Below are 24,395 nucleotides of genomic sequence, written 5' to 3' on the forward strand. Positions count from 1 at the left end.
AGGTTAGTTAGAATTACCAACATTATTTCTCTTTGTTAAAAGCCAGAGTAAGAAGTTGGAAATGGCTTTCATCACTCAGAATTACAAACCCTGCTTCTTTGTGTGACATCAAAAAACAAAACCAAGAAAAACAAATCTGCTAAGATATTAAGAAGAAAACTGTCAACTTCCACCAGGATTCGTGTCCCAGATATAGACGTTATTGTGCACAGTGTACAGATCAACCCCGGAACAAAAGAAAAATATGTAACAGTGTCATTACCCACAGTGAAACAAGTTCTATACCAAACATGGGCTGAAGAAGGAGCTGAAAATTTGTGTGTAAGGCAAGGCGCCTACATACCTGATTCAACACTCATTCACAAAACATTTTTGTCATAAAGCCATGAAGAAGGCCCACTTCTCAGCTCCCTCTGGCCAATCATAAATCCGAAGTGGAGGCAGCAATATCCCGCATAGGTCGCTTTGCCCTTCATTTTGCCAAAAATATAGCGTGCAGCATGACTACATTAATATAGCCTGTTTTATATATACATAAAATACAAAACTCGGTCTAGAGATCGCGTTTTTGGATGAGTTATGGCTCAGTTATGGTTGAGCTGCAAACACACCCTCCATTTCTGCTACCTGTATGACCCCCTCTCTTTTCCAATGGTTATGGTCAATCTGACAGAGAGAGGTATCCCAATCGTTGTGGTTTTTAATATAACAATGACCATCAGTGGGCTCTAGATGGATAAACTGTCTACTTTTAAGGATAGGCTTAAAACATTCCTTTTTGATAAAGCTTATAGTTAGAGTGGCTTAGGTTATCCTGAGCTATCTCTGTAGTTATGCTGCTATAGGCTTAGGCTGCTGGAGGACATAATGACCACTTTCACCCTCTTTGCTATATTCTCACACTACTCTCCAATTTTGCATTATTTGCTGTCATTTCAGCTTTTAACTTTGTTCTCTCTCTTTTCTCTTCCTAAAAGCTACACCTGGCCTGATTCTGTGTCTACCTGGGACACCTTTCTGGAGAGGGGCATCATCCAAGCTTCTGCTGGTAACAACTTAATGCTCACCCTCTACCGATGATCCACATGGCCCTGTCTTTCAGTGTTTAACCCTTTCTCTCTCCTAGACACGGCGATTGACTGAGCTTTTACTGTGACTAACTCTATGTGCTCTCTTTCAGACTCTAACCTTGAAAACTGGCTCAGAGTTTATCTGTTCTTTCTTTCTAGGTGAAACGACTAAAGGAGCTACATCCATTAACATTTACTTTTCCTTCCCATAGAAAGTACTCCTGGATCAGTGCTTCTGTGTTCTCTTTGTGTCTCTGCTTTGTTCTCTCAAACCCCCAGTCAGTTGTGACAGATGGCCGCTCACACTGAGCCTGGTTCTGCTGGAGGTTTCTTTCTGTTAAAAGGGAGTTTTTCCTCTCCACTGTCGCTACATGCATGCTTAGTATGAGGGATTGCTGCAAAGTCAACGCCAGTGACTGTCCACTGTCTCTACATGCTCATCCAGGAGGAGTGAATGCTGCAAGTCACTGACTGGATGCAATCTGCTGGGTTTCCTTAGATAGAAAAACTTTTTATCCAATTTGAATAAATAACTGAATCTGACTGAACTGTTCAATGATTAGGATTAATAGGAATGTGTGTACCTGACTGTTGTGAAGTGCCTTGAGACAACATGTGTTGTGAATTGGCGCTATATAAATAAATTGAATTGAATTGAATTGAAGGAGTAAATGCCTATAATTTAAGATGTATATCTCACCACCTTACTCTTCCCATCCCAAATGGTTTAAACCTTGTTTGCCACGCAAATCCTGCTGCTGGCACGAAGTAAATGTCACCACTACAAAATTCCCTCAACCCATGAAGCCAGCTTGCCCCTATACAAGCAGTACCTGCTGGCCGGTGACTACCTCCCTTGGCAAGTTGGGGTGTAACAGAGGTGGGCTGGGGTTAACCTTAAGAACAGTTTATACTTTAAAAAAGTGTATATTTTGGTGGTGTATGGTATTTCTGGAGTAATAAACCAAAACAAAAACTGTAAATCCAAAAGTGTGAAACTTTGTGATTTCCAGGCTACAATGATAAATATACAGAGCTACTAAAGAAAGCTTTATCCAATACCATTTAAAATAAGCAAAGAAGTTGTTGCTATGTTAAGCTAGTACAAAAAGGTAATTACCATTACAGCCGTAGCCTGAACATTGTGCTCACCTAATTGCACAGCAGGTGAACATTAAGCTCAGTAAGCATTGAAAAATAAGAGTGTGGTTTCTTAACAACATAATCAAGCCAAACATATCCATAATTTCTATTAATGTATCAATAGTAGTTCAAAGGTGGATTGAAAAGTACAATTAGAATCTGAAATTGACTGTTTCACAAATGATAAGGAGCCTGTGACAGTCCTCTGCCATACTGACTGAACCTTAACATATAGTGTCACATGTATCAATACTATTTGGCAGCCGGCAGTAAGGGTCAGTATTAGAAGTGCACTGATTGATCGGCTCTGATTTCCTTAATTTTGGGGAGATCGTAATCAGCCAGTACTTACATGTGAAACAGATCTTATCCACTGATCTTATCCACTTGTATAACCTATTGTGCAAATGTTGTTAAAATGTGAAAAATAATCACTAAAACTGCAATGCCCAAATGTTTCATTTAAAATTGAGAGTACTACCTTGTGTGCAGTTAAAACAAGTCTGTATTGTTTCACGGGTAATGTTCAATGTTTTTCAATAAAATAAGATAGCAACTTTGAAAGTGTATTTTGACCTTATAACAACTGACAGTGTCGATAAAAAAAAAAAAATCTTTATCAGCCAAAAACAGAATCGACAGGTCATGCTTTTTAAAGATCGGTAGCCGGGTGATCGGCCAGAAAACTGCAACTGGTGCACGATGGTGGCCAGGGATTGCAAACCAACATCAAAATATGTGAAACACTTTTACCCAAAAAAAATTCACATTTCAGAAAACAAATTCACATTTGAGAAAACACTTTTACAAGTCCCAAAACACATTTACAAATCACAAAAATCTTATGGAAAGGGATTGTACCAACGCCGAAGCTAACCTGGAAGTGGTGATGGGAGCGGTCATGGTGATCCAAGATGGACAGCGATCGAGTGGCGTTCGCCCCATTTTGGGAACTACTCCTTCAGTTGTTTAGATACTGGACTGCAATAGGTGTGGCAGTTGCATATAGTCACCCTTTAAACATATTTCAAGTGCTAAGAGATCACAGATGATTGGACAATGAATCGTGATATGAATATATTCGGCAACTACGTAAAAGATAGATGGAAATGTCTAAAATTGACAGGCTTTAATTTTGAAATTCCACATCAGATGTTGGTGACATTTAATGAGTGACATCTGGAGGTGTTCTTCCGTCAGCCTGAAGTGAGAGTAATCACTGGAAACAATCAGTCTTCTTGCTATAAACACAGTAATGTCTAAAATGTCTTATTGTTAAGGGCTTTCATTTTAAAATTTCACATCAGATGTGGGTGAAATTTGATGAGTGATATCTGGTTGTGTCAACATGAAATGAGACTGGTCACTGTAAACAATTTTGTTTTAATAAGCGTGGAAACTTAGGGAATATAAATGGACATTTACAAATAATGAACACACAAATTACCACTTAAAACAGTGACAAAAACTCAAAAATGTCATATCTACATATTTGAGGGTAGACTTTTAAATTTCTCAGATAAATAACAGCAACTATGACATCATCACCACAAGTCAGATCATTTAAAAAATATTGCCTTTACTACGATCTGAGGAAGCGCCACTGCCATGATTCATGATGTTTTTGCGCATAACAAAACCGCGTAAGGGCGAATTTGACAGTCATTTTTGAAGTGGAGGCAGCTCGCTTAACCACAGTAAAACAGAGGCAGCCGCCGTGGCAGCATCCTGGAGGCTTTTACAGGTGGTCTAGCACCCTCTGGCATCCTTGTGGCAACCTGTGGCACCCTCGTGGCCAGGGACTCCACAAAGTGCAGGCGTGGTTTTAAATAATTCATTTTATTTTCTGTGAGTAACAATTCAGAGTAACCATTCATGATCTATAACAAACTGAATGTTTGTGGAATGTCTCTGTCATCCTTTCAGCATGTTATACATACACATAATGCTATTTATGACAGTTTCCATCTCAAGTAAATTTAGCCACCTTTTATTATGGGTCTAACACTGTTTATTAAATAATAACTAATAATGACATCAGCATTTGAAAGTAATTACTGAAAAACAGTCAATAGCTAATAACTGTAATGACAACCCATTTGCCGACATTCAGCATTTGCTTCGGCAAAACTACTGGTGTGGCACCCTGTTGCCTCCTCTGGTGGTGGAAGTACCATTTCTAGTTGCTACTGCCACGAATTGAGCTTGCTGTCTCTCAGACTCTAAGGACTGACCACACGAACAACAAAACCGAGTTAACCTACCCATATGTGTGCCACAAAACGGGGCGAACACCACCTGATTGCTGTCCATCTTGGGTCACCATGAGCACTCCCGTTACCACTTACGGGTCAGCGCCAGAGTTGGTACATTCCCTTTCCGTAAGATTTTGTCATTTTAAAATGTGTTTTGGGACTTGTGAAGGTGTTTTCTGAAATGTAAATTCGTCTCAGGCTTTGTAAAAGTGTTTCAGATTTTGTATTGCTGGTTTGCACCTCCCAGCCACTGTAGTGCACCCCTAGTCAGTATACATTTAACTATGTCTAGATGAAAATACTCCTGCCTAATCAGATCCACAAAGGTGCAGGTCACCTTTCAAGTAGAGGAGTTAGTTAGACAATTAAGTTAATACTCACTCAAAAAGATGCAATTATAGAGTATGCCACACATCGAGATACACTGAAGTGAATCACGAGGCCAGTCAGCATTATCTGCACTATGGTTCATTAAAGTCTTTCCTGTCTGCACACACAGGTAAACAACAAATTTAATTTTTTTGAAGAAATCAATTAAACTATGCAAGACAGCATTTCATGGAGATTAACTAATGTCTCAGACAGAATCTAATTGTCTATGAGCAGTGACCAAACAAGCCAAAGAGATTTGAGTTAAGTAGCCACTTGACAATAAGTCAATATGTGCTAAAAGCAACTCATAGCAAATGCATCAACTAGCTTCCATCTCAGACATGCAAACCTATCCAATCCTGACTGTATGTGACAGCACATTACGGAGCAAACTCACACATAGACCAACAAATACAAACACACATACAGGCACGCTTCATCTCCTCCTCCTCCTCCTGGGGCCACGATGAAGTGGGTATCCAGACAGCCTGCTGAGGTAATGGGCTGTGCGTTCCTCTCCACTCCTCCAGCTCCTTATTTTCACTGCTCTGGATGTCAGCCAACATCCCCAACCTGGGGCTTCAGACAACGACCAATTAGTCACATTTTAAGACCACTTCAGAGGACAGGGAGAGATTGTTCGACAACAAATTTTAGCAATAGGACTTGGAAATATGCCCCATTTTTGTTTATGATGGAAACTGTGCTAGTTTACATGAAAAATAATTTGAAACTTGTATTCTTTATGTTCAACAAATGCTCTCTTTTCTCCTCTGTGCAGAATAATCAGAACACACTTTGAACAGAAAAAAATGAAGCATTTACAGTAAATATTAAATGCTAAATCAGCAAAAAGACTCAATATTAAATAAGCCAAACATCTACAGGTCCTTCTCAAAATATTAGCATATTGTGATAAAGTTAATTATTTTCCATAATGTAATGATGAAAATTTAACATTCATATATTTTAGATTCATTGCACATTAACTGAAATATTTCAGGTCTTTTATTGTCTTAATACGGATGATTTTGGCATACAGCTCATGAAAACCCAAAATTCCTATCTCACAAAATTAGCATATCATTAAAAGGGTCTCTAAACGAGCTATGAACCTAATCATCTGAATCAACGAGTTAACTCTAAACACCTGCAAAAGATTCCTGAGGCCTTTAAAACTCCCAGCCTGGTTCATCACTCAAAACCCCAATCATGGGTAAGACTGCCGACCTGACTGCTGTCCAGAAGGCCACTATTGACACCCTCAAGCAAGAGGGTAAGACACAGAAAGAAATTTCTGAACGAATAGGCTGTTCCCAGAGTGCTGTATCAAGGCACCTCAGTGGGAAGTCTGTGGGAAGGAAAAAGTGTGGCAGAAAACGCTGCACAACGAGAAGAGGTGACCGGACCCTGAGGAAGATTGTGGAGAAGGGCCAATTCCAGACCTTGGGGGACCTGCAGAAGCAGTGGACTGAGTCTGGAGTAGAAACATCCAGAGCCACCGTGCACAGGCGTGTGCAGGAAATGGGCTACAGGTGCCGCATTCCCCAGGTCAAGCCACTTTTGAACCAGAAACAGCGGCAGAAGCGCCTGACCTGGGCTACAGAGAAGCAGCACTGGACTGTTGCTCAGTGGTCCAAAGTACTTTTTTCGGATGAAAGCAAATTCTGCATGTCATTCGGAAATCAAGGTGCCAGAGTCTGGAGGAAGACTGGGGAGAAGGAAATGCCAAAATGCCAGAAGTCCAGTGTCAAGTACCCACAGTCAGTGATGGTCTGGGGTGCCGTGTCAGCTGCTGGTGTTGGTCCACTGTGTTTTATCAAGGGCAGGGTCAATGCAGCTAGCTATCAGGAGATTTTGGAGCACTTCATGCTTCCATCTGCTGAAAAGCTTTATGGAGATGAAGATTTCATTTTTCAGCACGACCTGGCACCTGCTCACAGTGCCAAAACCACTGGTAAATGGTTTACTGACCATGGTATCACTGTGCTCAATTGGCCTGCCAACTCTCCTGACCTGAACCCCATAGAGACTCTGTGGGATATTGTGAAGAGAACGTTGAGAGACTCAAGACCCAACACTCTGGATGAGCTAAAGGCCGCTATCGACGCATCCTGGGCCTCCATAAGACCTCAGCAGTGCCACAGGCTGATTGCCTCCATGCCACGCCGCATTGAAGCAGTCATTTCTGCAAAAGGATTCCCGATCAAGTATTGAGTGCATAACTGTACATGATTATTTGAAGGTTGACGTTTTTTGTATTAAAAACAGTCAGTCAGTCAGTCAGTCATTTTCTACCGCTTATTCCATAGTGGGTCGCGGGGGAGCTGGTGCCTATCTCCAGCAGTCTATGGGCGAAAGGCAGGGTACGCCCTGGACAAGTCGCCAGTCCATCGCAGGGCAACCAGTCCATCGCAGGGCAAGTATTAAAAACACTTTTCTTTTATTGGTCGGATGAAATATGCTAATTTTGTGAGATAGGAATTTTGGGTTTTCATGAGCTGTATGCCAAAATAATCCGTATTAAGACAATAAAAGACCTGAAATATTTCAGTTAGTGTGCAATGAATCTAAAATATATGAATGTTAAATTTTCATCATGACATTATGGAAAATAATGAACTTTATCACAATATGCTAATATTTTGAGAAGGACCTGTATTTCTTCTGACTGTACGGTAAACACATTGCAAGGAAAATCTAGGCAGCGGATATCATATATGTGTAGGAAGAAAATATCAGATTCAACCACAATATCTAATCAACTGGTAACACTTACAAAAACACTTTAGAGATGTGGGTGGGTGGGTGGGTGGGTGGAGGGATGGATGGAGGGAGGGAGGGAGGGAGGGAGGGATGGGAGGGATGGGATGGGATGGGAGGGAGGGATGGGAGGGAGAGATGGATGATACAACAATAAGGCCAGTTAATAATGGTTAATTTAGTCGTTTAGAGTTTTTTTATAAGACTGTGCAGACATTTAAGGGAAAAAAAAGGTTTAAATCACTGTCTTGATATTTAGATCCAGTGCATGAGATGAACTTCATGCACAAAAAAAGCGCAGCTGTTGGGAAATCCCCTCTGGTCAGAGGGATTCTACCGACAGTACCCATGTGTTGTAGCATCTCAAATGCTGTGCAGCATTCTGGACTGCTTGTGCAGACTGCTTTATTTGGGCTTAGCTGATTTTTCTCCAGGACCAGTGATGTTTACATTCAGCTTGACATTTCTGTTGAGTAATTCAGTTAAGTGCAAAGCTAGCTATGTAGCTTATTGCTGTTGAAAAGTGTACATTGACAAAGTTTTGATTTGTCCCACCTTTTTTATTTTTCCTTTTTTAATACATTGGTGAATTGTACATATAAAAATTTAAAATTTTAAGTAATGTAAGTTCAAGATGAACTGAAAATAAAAAATGTATGTAAATACATTCACATATAATGAAACCTAATAGGACTAATCTTACAAATGCAAAACCTTAAGTTGTGAATTACCCCTTTGCGTTTGCAGATTTACCTTTTTTAAGTTGTGAAGCGGGCCTTAAGCAATAACATTGTGTCTAATTTGATTTTCAATGAACAGCAAATGGTGTTTAGGGTAATACAACCAATTTAGATACAGTGAAATAACAGTTTAATTTCTTATGCAGTAATCTGTGGCACAAACCATATTTAACAGAACTCAGGTAAACATCCTGCTCAATAAAGCCTCATCACACCCTACATTTTATCATTAAACTACTATAAGCTGGCACGACAGACAGTTTTGATGTCTACCACAAAAAGCACCATCTACAGGTCCTTCTCAAAAAATTAGCATATTGTGATAAAGTTCATTATTTTCCATAATGTAATGATGAAAATTTAACATTCATATATTTTAGATTCATTGCACACTAACTGAAATATTTCAGGTCTTTTATTGTCTTAATACGGATGATTTTGGCATACAGCTCATGAAAACCCAAAATTCCTATCTCACAAAATTAGCATATCATTAAAAGGGTCTCTAAACGAGCTATGAACCTCATCATCTGAATCAACGAGTTAACTCTAAACACATGCAAAAGATTCCTGAGGCCTTTAAAACTCCCAGCCTGGTTCACCACTCAAAACCCCAATCATGGGTAAGACTGCCGACCTGACTGCTGTCCAGAAGGCCACTATTGACACCCTCAAGCAAGAGGGTAAGACACAGAAAGAAATTTCTGAACAAATAGGCTGTTCCCAGAGTGCTGTATCAAGGCACCTCAGTGGGAAGTCTGTGGGAAGGAAAAAGTGTGGCAGAAAACGCTGCACAACGAGAAGAGGTGACCGGACCCTGAGGAAGATTGTGGAGAAGGGCCGATTCCAGACCTTGGGGTACCTGCGGAAGCAGTGGACTGAGTCTGGAGTAGAAACATCCAGAGCCACCGTGCACAGGCGTGTGCAGGAAATGGGCTACAGGTGCCGCATTCCCCAGACCTGGGCTACAGAGAAGCAGCACTGGACTGTTGCTCAGTGGTCCAAAGTACTTTTTTCGGATGAAAGCAAATTCTGCATGTCATTCGGAAATCAAGGTGCCAGAGTCTGGAGGAAGACTGGGGAGAAGGAAATGCCAAAATGCCAGAAGTCCAGTGTCAAGTACCCACAGTCAGTGATGGTCTGGGGTGCCGTGTCAGCTGCTGGTGTTGGTCCACTGTGTTTTATCAAGGGCAGGGTCAATGCAGCTAGCTATCAGGAGATTTTGGAGCACTTCTTGCTTCCATCTGCTGAAAAGCTTTATGGAGATGAAGATTTCATTTTTCAGTATGACCTGGTACCTGCTCACAGTGCCAAAACCACTGGTAAATGGTTTACTGACCATGGTATCACTGTGCTCAATTGGCCTGCCAACTCTCCTGACCTGAACCCCATAGAGAATCTGTGGGATATTGTGAAGAGAACGTTGAGAGACTCAAGACCCAACACTCTGGATGAGCTAAAGGCCGCTATCGAAGCAACCTGGGCCTCCATAAGACCTCAGCAGTGCCACAGGCTGATTGCCTCCATGCCACGCCGCATTGAAGCAGTCATTTCTGCAAAAGGATTCCCGACCAAGTATTGAGTGCATAACTGTACATGATTATTTGAAGGTTGACGTTTTTTGTATTAAAAACACTTTTCTTTTATTGGTCGGATGAAATATGCTAATTTTGTGAGATAGGAATTTTGGGTTTTCATGAGCTGTATGCCAAAATCATCCGTATTAAGACAATAAAGGACCTGAAATATTTCAGTTAGTGTGCAATGAATCTAAAATATATGAATATTAAATTTTCATCATTACATTATAGAAAATAATGAACTTTATCCCAATATGCTAATTTTTTGAAAAGGACCTGTATGTTGAGCCGTCTTTGGCTACACTCCAGTCCTTATTATGAGCTGGCAAAAAGCAAAGGTTTTACTGCCAATCCAGGACATTTTAGGTGGGGAAAATCTTGTGGGTTTCCATGCCCTTTAAAACACTAAGCCGTTATGCCTGCTGGGAATATAAAATGCCACTGTAATGCCACATCGGCTTGATGATTAATACAGTGCATCCACTAAAACCTAATGTGATGCAATGGGCTTTCAAATGTCGAGAAATATTTTTAAAAGTGCTAAAATGGAGTTAGTGAGATAGAGACAGAAGGAAAAGGCCATGGATTGCTTACATAATAAGTTACTGGCATCCTGATGTTTGCCATTGGCTGAAGTAGACCAAATCTGGCTAATAATCATCCACTAAAGTGCTAAGGCACATCCCAGCTAATTACCAACACTGTAACCAGCCAAAACCATTATGCTGGTGTTGCTGTTCCAACAAGGCTTAGGTCAGAGCAAGGGATGAGTAGCTAATTAGCTTCTGTTTGATGCAAGATCTGGCTGCTATCAGGTTTCACATTAAGGCTGGGAGCGTGATAACATCCTCCCTGGCCCACTTATCTCAAGGGGTATTTTTATACATCACTAAAGCATGCAGGGAGTCCTAGAGAGGCAATCTGAGCAGATTCACTGTGGCATATACACTGATTTGCCTTGTTGGTGTAATCAATCAGCATTTAATCAAGGTGGTAATCACATCCGGGAAAAACAAATTTGGGCCACAAGAAGTCTAATAAAGCAAACACACATGATCTTCTTGCACTGACAATCAAATTTTCAAGGTAGCTAATCAGTTTAGTTAGATTAGTTAGGTAATAGATTACCTTGATGCAACATTCAGTGTGAATAGTTATGGGTAGTTAGTTTGGGAAAAAAATATTTTGACAATGTAAGAAAATTGTCTTGTAGCCTGTTAAGCAACTGTTAAATTAAAATGTTTTACGAATTGCTTGAATTGCTCTGAATCTTGCCTAATGCAGATACAAACTGCAAGGTGGTAAAAAAATCCTTAAAAAAGGTGAACATGTAAATCTAAACATCTGATAGATCAAGACATGGAACACTGAAATGTTGCATGTTACAAATTTGATTTAGAAATGGCTTCTTTTAAAAGGGTTAGAAGAAGGTTATTTGAAGGAAAGCCAATTTAAGCTGGGAGGTACAGAGACCAAAAGGTATTGATATTTAAATAGCCTAACCTTCCTAGTGCAATCAGGCATGGAAACAAATGAGTACATGCTTCTGCTGCATATGCAATAAAAATGCAAAGAAAAATTACCAAAAATAAATTGATTCTGATTTTATTTCTTGTATTTACGTCACACTCACCAAACTAGACTGTGGGTGCCAAGGCACCTTTTTACTTTGAACAGTAATCTCTATTAAAATCCCCACATGACAGGACAATATACTCTCACCTTGTCATTTATTCCAGAGATTTTTATATTAGGTTTTTAAATTAGGGTGAGCTACAGATTGTTTTAAAGATGAGGGTAAAATCTTAATTTCATGTCAAGTATTGCAATCAAATTTAATGTAAGCAAAAACACCAAGAACTAGCATGACATTTTACAGGATACAGTGATTTATGTAAACCAAAATATAAAAAAACAGCTAAATCAATTGTTCTGAAGTTCTTTTTTGCACAGTATTATTTATTTTTTGCCACTTTGTTTTTTCTTTATATCTAAGCCTAACAAGCTGTTAGTGAGTTAATCAGATTCCTTTTCTCTAAAGTAAGCCTGTAGTAGAATTCTATTATTTTAACATTAATAATAATTCTCACAGCTTGTTGTAAACGTTAAAAAGTTTGGAATCCAAGCCATAACTTTTCCTTTTTTAAATATTGGAAAAATTAAAGAAAAAAAATCTATGCCAGAGAAAATTCCTTGCAATTTCTTAAATATGATAAACTGTAAATACTGTCAGCATTAACCAGTGAGTTGTGAGGCTGCATTTTATGCAGCAAATAAAAAAATATATATTTCTTGCACATGACTTACTACGGAGCCCGCGAAGGGACATGGGGGAATTTTTCTCTTTTGCGTTCCCACGCAATACTTTGTGTTCGCTCGCAAAAGTTGTTAATCACCTTGAGAAAGCTGTGCATTTTGGAACAGCAGCACAGATGACAAACTGCTCACAAAACAAACAGCACTGATATGTCATTGATATGGTTTATTTGTCATATGCAGGTTAACATGCAGTCAACAATGCAATTAAATGCTCAAGATAAGAAGAACCGTTCAAATCACAATAAAAACAAAAGCACTAATGGTGTGCAAAAAAAAAGTACACATCATGCAGCAGCAATAAGCAAATAAAGTGTCACAGATGTGGTTTTGTGCAGTATTATTGTCCAGAGTTCAGTAGTTTGATAATAACTGTCTTTAAGTCTGATTGAAGATCATTTTATTTAAGGCCGATATCAAATTAAAACTCAATAAATCTCAAAAACGGGTGTAGTGTTTGTTCCATTTTTGCAGTTATCTGGTTTGGAAACTATCCCACAAAGTATTGCGAGATAACGCAAAGACTATTGCATGAGAACGCAAAAAGTATTTCGAGCGAACGCAAAAGTATTGCATGGGGACGCAAAAACACAAAATTTCCCCATGTCCATCCCTGTAACTTACAACAATGTATTGTAAGCTTAGCCCGTTTTTTCTGCAAAAAAATAAAATATAAATAAAGTAACCGTCCGAAAATCACCTAAGGTACATAAAAGACATTAGCATACAGACATGTAAGAAAAGAAAACATCCCTGGACAATTCTAGCCTACCGTATGCATTAATCATTTCTATTAGTTCATTTAACTGGAAGTTTAAGACATGCTTCATAAGCTTCAATCTGGGGAAATCCCATTAATAACTTTCCAAGATGTAATGTGTGTCTTCATTTTACTAAATCGGTAAGACTGAGTGAATAGAATATTGTTGCTCATTATAAAACTTTACCAATTGCCCTGACATACTTGCTACATGCTTTAAAAACACATAAAATGAGGTTATTTATAAGAGGTAGTTACTGAAGAACCGGTCAGTGCAGTGTCCAAGGAGACCCAGATGTGATATTTAACCTATTTTTATCATTTTCAGGTCATACACAAAATCATTTTCAGTATTCCAGTCTGAGCCTAAATAATTCTTATCTTTACAAAGCATGAGTTCAAGCCAAAGGTCAGAATGACACTATTTTTCCAACTGAGCAATCAAGATGGTTTTTATTAATTTATGATAGTTTTTGCACAGCTTGCATTTAACTCCAAACCCTTTGGTTGGGACTTATAGCGCAGGTGTTGGAAAAATCCTTTATTTTATTTTTCTCAACATCACATGGCTGTCTGCTCCTGTGAATTCCTGACGTCATTTCATTCCTTTTAATATATACAACATCATTCAATAGGAAGATAAATGAAAAGAGTAGCTACAATTTCTGCCGACCCCACACATCCTGGAGACAAATTGTTTAGACTTTTCCCTTCAGGTTGGCGCTACAGAAGGCTATTTGCAAAAACTAGCCGCCACACAGAAAGTTTCTTACCCCAGTCTGTCTCTCTGATGAACACTTAACAGATCAATACCATGCATATTTGCACTAATTCAACCTTGTCTTCCCTTTTTTTTGTAAAAACAATGTATGTATACATATTTACAAGAAATATACTTTTTTTTTTTTTCATTTACCTTTCTTTGTATATTTACATTTTAAATGTCTTCACTGAGCAGAAAGCAAAGCAGAACTAAAGTCAAATTTCTCATATGTTTTCACAAACCTGTTGAATAAAGCTGATTCTGATTCTAAATAACTCCCTCCAGAGTGATATACTCTAAACTGATTTATAAATATACATGAGAGCACAATCAAACTTGGTGCTAAAATCCATTACATTAGTACACCTAAAAACTCATTCCTGTGTCCATTGCCTCATGTCCTATTATAATATTGTAAAAGGCTTAAAATGATGTGTATAATTTGACGTATGGTAACTGCATAATTAAAAACATACAAGAATGTATTGTACAACAAACTAAAGTTCACAATGGGGTTGCACGATATCAAGAAAATAAATACCTAACTGGATAAAGATATGATCAATATGTAGTGTGTGGATGCCTGCCATTTGAAATATTATATTCAACTAAATATTGCATCCAAGCAACTGTGATTTTGCCATGACTAACGCATTCTAAAATATTGTGGAGCTCTGGTTTGCAATCTAGTAGTAACAAGCCATTCTTAATTTAATTTTTATCTGAACAGGTGCTGAATAAAATATTCTCCATTTTTAAATGATAGACCTAGATAAAGAAATGCAGAGACAAGCAAATCAAAAATGGAAGTTGGATTATTTGCATTAGAACCAAGTTTGTGCCAACTGTGTTTCTGTAAATAATGTACATTGCATGCATGTTTACACTAGATCTTTTAGAAGACTTACTTATAGTATTAGTTGATAAAATACTAGCAGGACAGTAATTGCAACGATTTCTGGAGAAATAAAACTGATATTATGAAGTAAATGCTGCCATGAGTTCAGTTATATTTAATGAAAGAGTGTTTTATGAAAATTTATCCAAGCTGCTTGCTTTGTTGTGATGCACCTATTAGCATCGACTGCAAATATTAATAGCTTCTAATATGGTATGAACTCAGCAAGCTGCTTAAATGATCATTGCAATATAGTTTAACGTCAAAACCTTATCAGAGATCTTTTCTTTTAACAATGGGATAAAATCATTTATGCTCTGTGTAAACAACGATCTATTGAAAGCAGGATTGTTTTTACGTTTCAGTTAACACAACTACATGACAATGTTTTAAATACCATCTCTGTGCACACTAGTAGAAACGTGACAACCATGCAACTCACCAACCACACCACTAGTAGGGGGTATGTTATTTGAAGCTCAACATGTGCATGCGTACTAACACTCCCTGCTTAAAAAATGGGGAAGAAAATGAGCACCTTGTTGGAGAACCATCATAGCATAGCGTACCAGCATAGCGTACCAGCATAGTACAAGTTCAAACTTCATAACACAAAATAAAAAATTTATGGAGAGGGTTTTCTTTGAGTATGTCCAGGCGCTTTCTCAATCCATATCTGAAGTATTATTTACAATTACCATTGGTGCGATTGGGTCTGGAGAGAATCTGTTAAATGAGGTGTCAACTGAAATAAAATGGAAGCCATTTTGGATCAGAAGTGTAGGGAAATAATATTTAAAAAATAAATTGTGGCATTCTATTGTCAAGATAATGCACTTCATCATTTTGCAACTTAACCTACCAGTGGGTGGTGGCCTGTTAACAGCTTAAAAGATTATTTACCTTTGTGGGATAGGGCCATTTTTAACATTTTTGCACCTACCTCCATAAAAACAAAGCACAAAGGCTTGACAAAAATTAAGGTAAAACATAATCACATGTTCTATTGTGTGTCAACGTTTCTTGATGATCACAGCAGAATTTCAGATCTGGTGATCAAGACTGTGGAAAAATATATGGCCAATAGAAAATGTGTTAGGGTAAGGTAACAAACAAAGCTGTACAACTAACACTTAAATTGTAGCTGCCGTAACTGCTACGGAAAGGTGCTAACAGAGTTGTAACATTGAACTAATAGGGCTGGCGGTATGTTCTCGTCGTCAAAGAAATCAAATTTTAAAAAAAGTTGCAGAGAAGTTGAACTGAAAGGTGAGAAAAAGCTTTTGAGAGAGACTTTCTTTGAGATGTGGCCTCATTTAAGCCACCTTCAAAAAGAAGTTTACCAAAGTGCTCATTTAGAAAGAATCATGTCAAGTAGGTTGCCGAGGTGCTCACGCATGAACATACATTAAAAGGGAGCAGTCTGCAAATTTGAAAATGCTTAAAACTATCCAAGGTGATGCATTGCACATATGAGTGGGAATGTGCAGAGTGTTTCCATTTCCCTTCTTGTGCGGTGCAATGCTCCAGTTCCATCAGTCATATCACACAGACTCTTGCGTCCCCATAATCCTCCCCACGGTCATTCATCACAGTGCCACTCAAACGCTGACTCGGGTCCCTGGAGTGTCATGCTAATATGCTCTCTCTGTGTGTGTGCTTATTCATGTATGCATGTACTTTAGTGAGAACAGTGTTTCTGAATTGGTGTTTCTGAGTCGGTGTGGCCACACATGCATTTTTTTGTTTTTGTTATTTTACTTTCATCTGAAACAAATATGGAGATATGAAAGAGCGTTGCAGACTTTAAACAGAGAAAGATGGGCCAAGTTAATAGACAGAAGAGAAGACATGAGGAGCTCAGCAGCAGCAACAGGCAGAGGGCAAAGAGGATGACAGTGCCTTCTAGTAGCGTCTCTGTCAACATGATTATCTTTAAACATGGTTTGGAGTGAAATATGTGTCACACAACATGTAAGATTGTTGCTAAGGGGTGGTTAAATGGAGCCTTAATGGGCTACATGAGAAGGCAAATACAGAGCAAAGAGATCTGAATTAACACTGAAAATGTCATCATGAAAATCAGATGTTCTACTGACAGACTACTCCTCACTTGTGGAGTAGCTACAGCTCACTGCAGTATGGATCAGCTGCAGGGCAAACATCCATCTGAAAGCGTGAATTAAAAATCATTGCAGCCAACACATTATTCACTATTGTTATTTTTTCCAATTAACTTCTCTGAATTGAGCATGTCTCAAGATAAAACACGATGAAATCAATTCAATAGTTACCGACACAGACCTAAAGGCTTTCATGACTTAAATTACACACAGCTGAGGCAGAAAAATGCCACTGATCCACTTCATCAATGGCAACAAGAGTCCACTTCACAAAACAAGGAGCTAATGAAAACGGATCAAATCTGAGGACAACCTCATTAGGCTGCTTACATTGCATGGTCATCAACAGCTACATCTGTATCAGCAGCAACATCATTAGATAGAAAGATAAATAATCAACAGTTCAATGAAGTTTATTCAACTGTTAGTCAACATTAATTATGTGTGAGTCTATGGCCTCCAGTTTAAAAGGGTTAATAAATGTGAGCATAGAAACAGAAAAACATGGCCGTATGACTATCACTTACGCCCCTGCAGACTTTAAATCATTGTGTGAATGGATGCATGCAGTTTGGAAGCTGCAACTTACTGTATGAAGTACAGAGAGTCCCCACTGCTTCAGTCATTGACGTCTGCTGGGGTAGCAGTACCGAGTCATTTATTCATGTCATGTTGTGCAGGTGCTTACAGAATAATGTCTGCTCATCTAAAAACAAATCCTTTCTGCAGAAAAGAAAATGTTGAAAGTTGTATCATATGGTTGCTTTACTTATGGATCAGATTTCATGACTAAAGCTATCTAGCTCTTGTGAAAAAGTCAAATTCATATTCATTGTTGTTTTTAATTATTTTAAATATATGTCTTCAATCTACAGTTTGTTAGTAGATGTAAGAATATTGTAGAGGTCAGTGGTCCTACTTGCAAGGTTCATTTTATGTTTTTCACCTGCATTCTAGGCATTAAGAAAATATTTACTTTGAACCTGCTTAAATAGTAGAAATGTCCTTTCTAGAGGTTTTACAAGATTTTACTGGACTAACTTACATCATCACAGTTCAAACTATAGCTTCATTCCCCTTAATTATTCAAATAATGAATAGAGTATTCTATTACAGCTTCTTCAACCATAGTTTGAGAACTTTATTAACTGCTATTTTTTGGATAAAATCAACGCTTTGCTAGGCATTTTAGATTCAGTTAAAAAAGCACAGCTCCAGTTAAGTTTGAATTTAAAACAGGTAGTTAAATCACCTTTTTTTAATCTCCACATGTGCATTCACTATGTAAGACAAAAACCAAAATACTGATGGGTAAAATGTTAAAATTAAGGTATGATTCGGCAATATAAAGCCAAATGATGCCAACTTATTACAAATTAAAGTAAACATAACTGCATTTATCAAACATTAGACTTTCACTATTTGGAAAACAAAAGAAAGAAAGTCTGGAAAATGAAACATTTTTCCATACTTATTTTTCTATATTTACCCAGACCTGGAAAAGTATAAAAGCAAATTCCAGACTTTTCAAGACTAAATAGTAACCACAGATGGTTTTTCAAGTAACTGTATATTAAAAAGAAATTTCTTTTTCACATCAAACCATTACCTCTTAACTAGACATTTGTTTTCCCATGTCTAGCCTCAGTTAACTGTTTGTCTTATTTTTGTGACAAAGAACTTTGTGTTGCCTTAATTTTGAATGAAAAGTGCTCTATAAATAAAGAAACTAATGCATCTAAATCCAATTTCCTGTCAGTACTGCTGCCCCTTGATTCTGTGTGTCTACTTGGTTGTTAACCTGAAATAAAAAATTATAGCAGTCAAGAGCTTCCCCTAAGAACAGGGAGTTTCATTTAAGAGGTAGATACATTATCCGAAGTCAGATTTAAAATTATTAACATTATTCAGGCTTGCTACAAATATTGCCATTTAAATCTACATTTTAATGCTTTGTAAGGAAGGTCAGCAACCAAACCAATAATATATTAGAATACTATGAATTATCCCATAACACTCATACTACACAATTTGAAGCAGACCTCTAAAAATGGCCCACTTTGGCCCACTTTGCCCTGACCCTACATCAACCAGAATTGATAGCCTTTGGTGCGATAACATGGGAGTACCCTAATAAAGAAAATGCCACATTTCAAATGCGTTTTTTATGCTTAACCATATACAATATTGCAAACCAAAACGAAATCTGACAACATTTTAAAGACAAACAAGTTTGTGTTTTGTATTATTTTCATTGTCAGGGCTTATAAATTAAAATCGCAAAGTTAAGACATTTTGTACCCTGGATTTTTGTATTTTAAAATTTGTTAAAGAAGCAGTGACTTTGATACGTGCAAGAAGAGAAATTGCCCCATATCTCATAACAAAGTAGGCATAGATTTCCCAAGTATTCAGGTCGTCAACATATTACAGTGGATTAAAAAACTTGCACATTTGCCAACAGCAGAATAAATGCATTGCAGAAGTATAAAAATGTGCGGCCTTTTTTTTAAATGAAGAGCATAAATGTCTGGTGTACCAAACTAGATGTAATTACTTAAGTCTTTTTTTTTGTTTCACACGGATGTCTTCGTACCTGCAAAAATTCCAGGATTTGTTTTGGACCAATGAAAGCTTCAATATTCTCCTCTCCAACATGTTAAGCTTTTATGCTGTGAGCAACTGAATTAATCCCTGCAGGACTCCATAAACACTCAGCCTGAGCGAGTTTAAGTGTGCAACAAGTGGATGTTAAGAGCCAAACCAAGCTTGTGCCAAAACCTGCTCACGTTGCTCTGGCATAAAGCTGAATACTGAAAGCTTAAAGGCCATAAAGGATCATACCTTCCTTGCATCAGCACAGCCAAATGCACGTTTTACTCAAAATTAATCTACATACCACCTGGCAGTGGGCTTTAATTTTACACCCACAAAAACAGCAGGGTGCTACTCCCAACAGCAAAAACAAGAGATAGCAGAAATCACATTCTGTCCAGCAAATAGTCTATTTTTGCTTACAAACAATCAAGCATTGAGAAAAACACTTTTGAATGCTTATAGATAAAAATAAAATCCTTGCATGCAGAAAAAAGTAAGCACCTTGATGATATGAGGGAATTCACAATAGATATGGTCCAGGATTTGCTCCAGTAAGTAAAATACTTCAGACTTGTCACAATGCTGCATTTGGAAGAGATCACAAAGCTATTATCTGAAGGCTGCAAACAACAACAAGACAGCATCACAGAATGTATTAGCAGACCAGAGAGGCAGCCTTGTGAAGCAAAACTTGAGAGTAGCACAGAGAAAACCAGTTAGGAGACTCCCAACTGTGCACAGTGGGAAGGAAAGTACAGCCATCAGCATACATCAAGACATTTATTTGCAGAAAAAATACTGAACTCTAAAAACTGGAAAGACTCAGATCATGTACCTTCCACATCTCACAAGACGAGAGAAAACTTTGGAAAAAGTTTAACTCCAGCTGAGCACACACGCTAAAGATAATATTTAAAGAGGAAAAGGACATTTGTCGACTTACAGTTTTGAAGTTTCTGTCGCTGCAGTCCTGGCCTTGGTATCTGCAATAGAGCATCATCTCCTTGAGGTCATGGCCGACCCGATCTAAGAACTCCTTCATGTTGAACGCTTTTGCCTTGTAGGCTGTGAAGTTGGTCCTTTCCTGCAGGGAAGCAAGCACATCCGGCTCAGCCAGGTGTGGCTGCGGGATTGTAAGGTCCACGTCCAGTAAAGCCAGCAACTCTCCAGCGTGATACAGGTCGTTACTGGTGAGGCGGCTGAAGCGGTAAGTGTTGAGGTTACAAATGGTCACAGCAGGAAAAACCAGACTGCTTGACACCACAGCGTCCACACTGGTCAGGTGAGGGTAGGAGAGGAAATATGCAAGCCTCTCTGCGCTCTCCATAGCTAACAGTCCCAGGCAGGCCAGCAGAGCTGCAGCCCAGAGCAAGCAGCGTGCACCGCCTTGACCATATGGGAAGATGAAGCGTAGGCCGTGTAACGTGCTGGTACTTGCGAAGGCCTGCCAGGAGGTGGGGCGCAAACTGAAGCTCTCATGGCTCCCCTGACTGCCACAACTCTCCTTTAGATCCATGGTTAGCCCTCCACCTCCTCAGCCAGGGACCTCACCTGGACAGAGAGATGAACTGTCAATAAGAGACAAGGAATAAATTATTTTAAATTGACAGAAGCAGGGAAAAAGTGGAAGATCAAAAGAGAAATGGAACAGTGTAAAAGATGAAGGAATCCAAAACACACTGAGATAACATGAAAAAACTGACAAGACAGCAAATTTAAACTTAAGAAATAACTGAAAAACGAGGGACTAAAAATAAGGAAGGCTGAGACATCTAAAATCTGAGGAACTACATCAGAGAATCGGCGAATGAGAAGAAAGATGCTCCCTCAGGTCATCCCTCTACTCTCCACTTCCACTCTTATTTACTCCCCAGAACTGAGAGTTACTGTGGCTGCCAGCCTGCCTGTGGCTCCCTCTACACCCCGAAACATCCACTCAACCCACACACCAAAATCCCAACATGCCTCTCCTCCTATTTCATCTTCCATTGCCCCCCATTGCTGCTCGTTTTCATTGACTAAAATAACAGAGTTAAGTCCCGTGTGACACTCTGAGCAGGAGGTGATAGTCACTTCAGCCGAGAGCAAATAAAAGCAGCCCGTGTATTTAAAGTACCGGCTCATCTCCATTCAGAAACACTGCACAAGCAAACACGCGTCAGGGCTTCTCATGTTCTCCCGTGCCCTCAACTAATGACAAGCCAAAGCACCTCTCTCGTTCAGCCTAGCGAGGAGACATCCAGCTGGCGTGAGTGTGTATGAGAGAGTGTGACACCGCACGTGTGCATGTGTGTATAGGAAAGACAGAATGAGAGTCGTTGATGATCAGAGCCGCTGGTTAGTCTCGCTTGTCGATCCAAACTCCTCCTCGATCCGCTTTACCTCGTCTTCCCCGCTCATCTGTGGCGGCAGCGAACAACAGCCGAGCCGGGAGAGACGCACACACCAACACACATGCTTTGCACTGAGCCAGAGCAGTGAGAGAGAGGAGAGAGGGGAGAGACAGGAGGGAAGCCAACACTCTCCTCGCCTGATCTCCCCAAAGCAAAGTCTCTTATTGAATATGTTTTCTCCTCGCCGCTCTCATTTGTCTTTTTTTTAAATATTTTTTGGCATCTAGTCGCCACAAAAAAAGTGACAGGCAGATGGAAACCGGTTGACCATCAGCTGGAGAGACAGATACTGGAGAGGAGAACAGTGATGGTTGCATAGTTGAGGAGGGGAGTGGGGTAGGTTGGGAGGGTTGCGTGTCATGGGTGGTGAAGCAGAAGTGGAGATGGAGGAGTAAAGGCAGGAAGATCTAGGTTGAGGACGACAACAAGACAGGAAACTAAAAAAAAGGGCAAGCAGAAAAATGTGGTTACAAAGGGTGAACAAGGTTGTCAGCCACAGGAATTCAAACTCAAAAGTAGAGGTGAAGGACACTGATGTAATGGGAGTAATAGGTACACACAATGTACTTGTCCTCAGCCCAGACATGTACTTGAGTAGTTTGACATTTCGTAGAACCAGACTATTTATTAAAAGAAATAGAAAAACAGCCCGACTGTAAGGTAATACAAGAAGACAGGGGGAGGAAAGTGCTAGGACAGAAGAAGAGTGTTAGAGTGTTAAATGGTGTTAAACAAAAAACAAAGACACAACAATCTAGTTAAAATGGAAACAAATTATTTGGTAATACAATGTAACTACAAAAAAATTATTTGAACTGGAATAATAATAACAATAATTATGTAGGTAACATAAACAAAAAATATTGCATTAACTATGAGTTTTTCAATTTGATAAACTCAATAGTAATTAGAAAAAGTACCATAATTAGGAATGTGTGTGCAAAGCCTATGGATAACTAGTTTCCTTCGCTGCTGCTTGCCTTACTGTGTTTACCATCACAGACATGCACAACTTTTTATTGATACTTTTCTTTTTAATTTGATGAAGTACCAAGAAACTTTTAAAATGGGAAAAACAAGAAAACCTGCCATTCAAGTAAGGCAGATGGGGTCATAATTTTCATGAGTTAAGAAATAGCCACAAGAATACTCTACTGTCTACTGTCGAAGTAATTTGTAAAATGTTAAAACAACTAGACAGGTCAAAAACAAGGCTTGATCCAACCTTATCCTGCAAAATGGTGCAAAAAACAAAAAACTCAGGGAACGTCAACAAAATGGCACCTGGGGGGTCCCAACTTATTCATAATTTTAAACATGTAAACATGGCAACCAGTTGTTTGGGAAGAATGCCACAGAATAGCCCTTCAGGTGATACTATGACAAATACAGCTAAACTCTACTGGGACTGGAACCAGGTGCTTTGGTCAGATGAGACTAACATTGAGCGTTTTGGGAACAAACCCTCCAGGTTGGTAAAACAAAAAAAACAAAAACAAAAAAGAACAATTAAGACCTTTCAATCTGGTATGCTGAGGGATCTGTGATGCTGTGGGCCATTGTTTCTTCCAAAGGCCCTGAGAATCTTGTTAAATCAGAATCAGAATCAGCTTTATTGCCAAGTTTGTACATACAAACAAGGAATTTGGCTCCGGTACACTTTGCTCTTTTGTTTTGTTTTTGCATTACAGAATATACATATTTACAATGTACAATATACACATATATAAATAAAAAGGTGCATTTGTAACATCTGTATGCTGTTGTTCTGTACTCTATTGAATGTTCATTAGAGAAACAGCCTGGGGGAAGAAACTGTCTCTGTGGCAGCTGGTTTTAGTAAACAGTGCTCTGTAGCGATGGCCTGAGGGTCAAACTCTGAACAGTTTGTGTGCAGGGTGTGTGGGGTCTGCAGAGATTTTAGCAGCTCTTTTCCTGACCCTAGACCTGTATAAGTCCTGGACGGAGGGAAGGTCAGCCCTGATTATTCTCTCTGCATTCCTGATTATTCGTTGCAGTCTGGACCTGTCCTGTTTTGTGGATGAGCCAAACCACACTGAGATGGATGAAGACAGGACAGATTGAATGATGGCAGTGTAGAAGATGACCAGCAGCTCCTGTAGAAGGTTGAACGTCTTGAGTTGCCTCAGGAAGTAGTCTCTGCTGGGCCTTCTTTCGAACAGTGTCTATGTGTGAAGACCATCTCAGGTCCTCAGAGATGGTGGTTCCTAAGAACCTGAAGTGGTCCACAGCCGATACAGTGTTGTTGAGGATGGTGAGGGGGGTGTATGGGGGTGGTGTTCTCCGAAAGTCCACCACCATTTCCACAGTCTTGAGTGAGTTCAGTTCAAGGTAGTTCTGACTGCACCAGTGTACCAGCCGATCCACCTGCTGTCTGTATGCAGACTCATCACCGTCCTGGATCAGTCCAATGACAGTGGTGTCATCTGCAAACTTCAGGAGTTTCACGGACGAGTCCGGTGAGGTGCAGTCATTTGTGTACAGAGAGAAGAGGAGTGGGGATAGAACACAACCCTGGGGGGCACCAGTACTTATTGATCTGGATCGGGAGAAGATGCTCTCCAGCCTCACCTGCTGCTGTCAGTCTGTCAGGAAGCTGT

General features: G+C 39.3%; 1 protein-coding gene across 3 annotated transcripts in view; it reads right to left on the reverse strand.

The window, feature by feature from the left end:
- LOC124863703 (acid-sensing ion channel 2-like) overlaps positions 1 to 24,395 on the reverse strand; it is a 597,324-nt gene that overhangs the window by 563,041 nt on the left and 9,888 nt on the right. Inside the window, exons 1-2 of one of the 3 annotated variants that reach the window (XM_047358143.1) lie at positions 21,662 to 21,826; positions 20,325 to 20,932 (exon numbers count right to left, since the gene is read on the reverse strand). In XM_047358143.1, the coding sequence (XP_047214099.1) occupies positions 20,325 to 20,897 (573 nt within the window). In that variant the 5' untranslated portion in view covers positions 20,898 to 20,932; positions 21,662 to 21,826. Of the gene's footprint in view, positions 1 to 20,324; positions 20,933 to 21,591; positions 21,827 to 24,395 lie in introns of those variants that run through there. The other 2 variants (XM_047358141.1, XM_047358142.1) reach the window with 2 other exon arrangements.

This window comes from Girardinichthys multiradiatus, chromosome Y, assembly GCF_021462225.1.
Source record: "Girardinichthys multiradiatus isolate DD_20200921_A chromosome Y, DD_fGirMul_XY1, whole genome shotgun sequence".
Lineage (NCBI taxonomy): Eukaryota > Metazoa > Chordata > Actinopteri > Cyprinodontiformes > Goodeidae > Girardinichthys > Girardinichthys multiradiatus.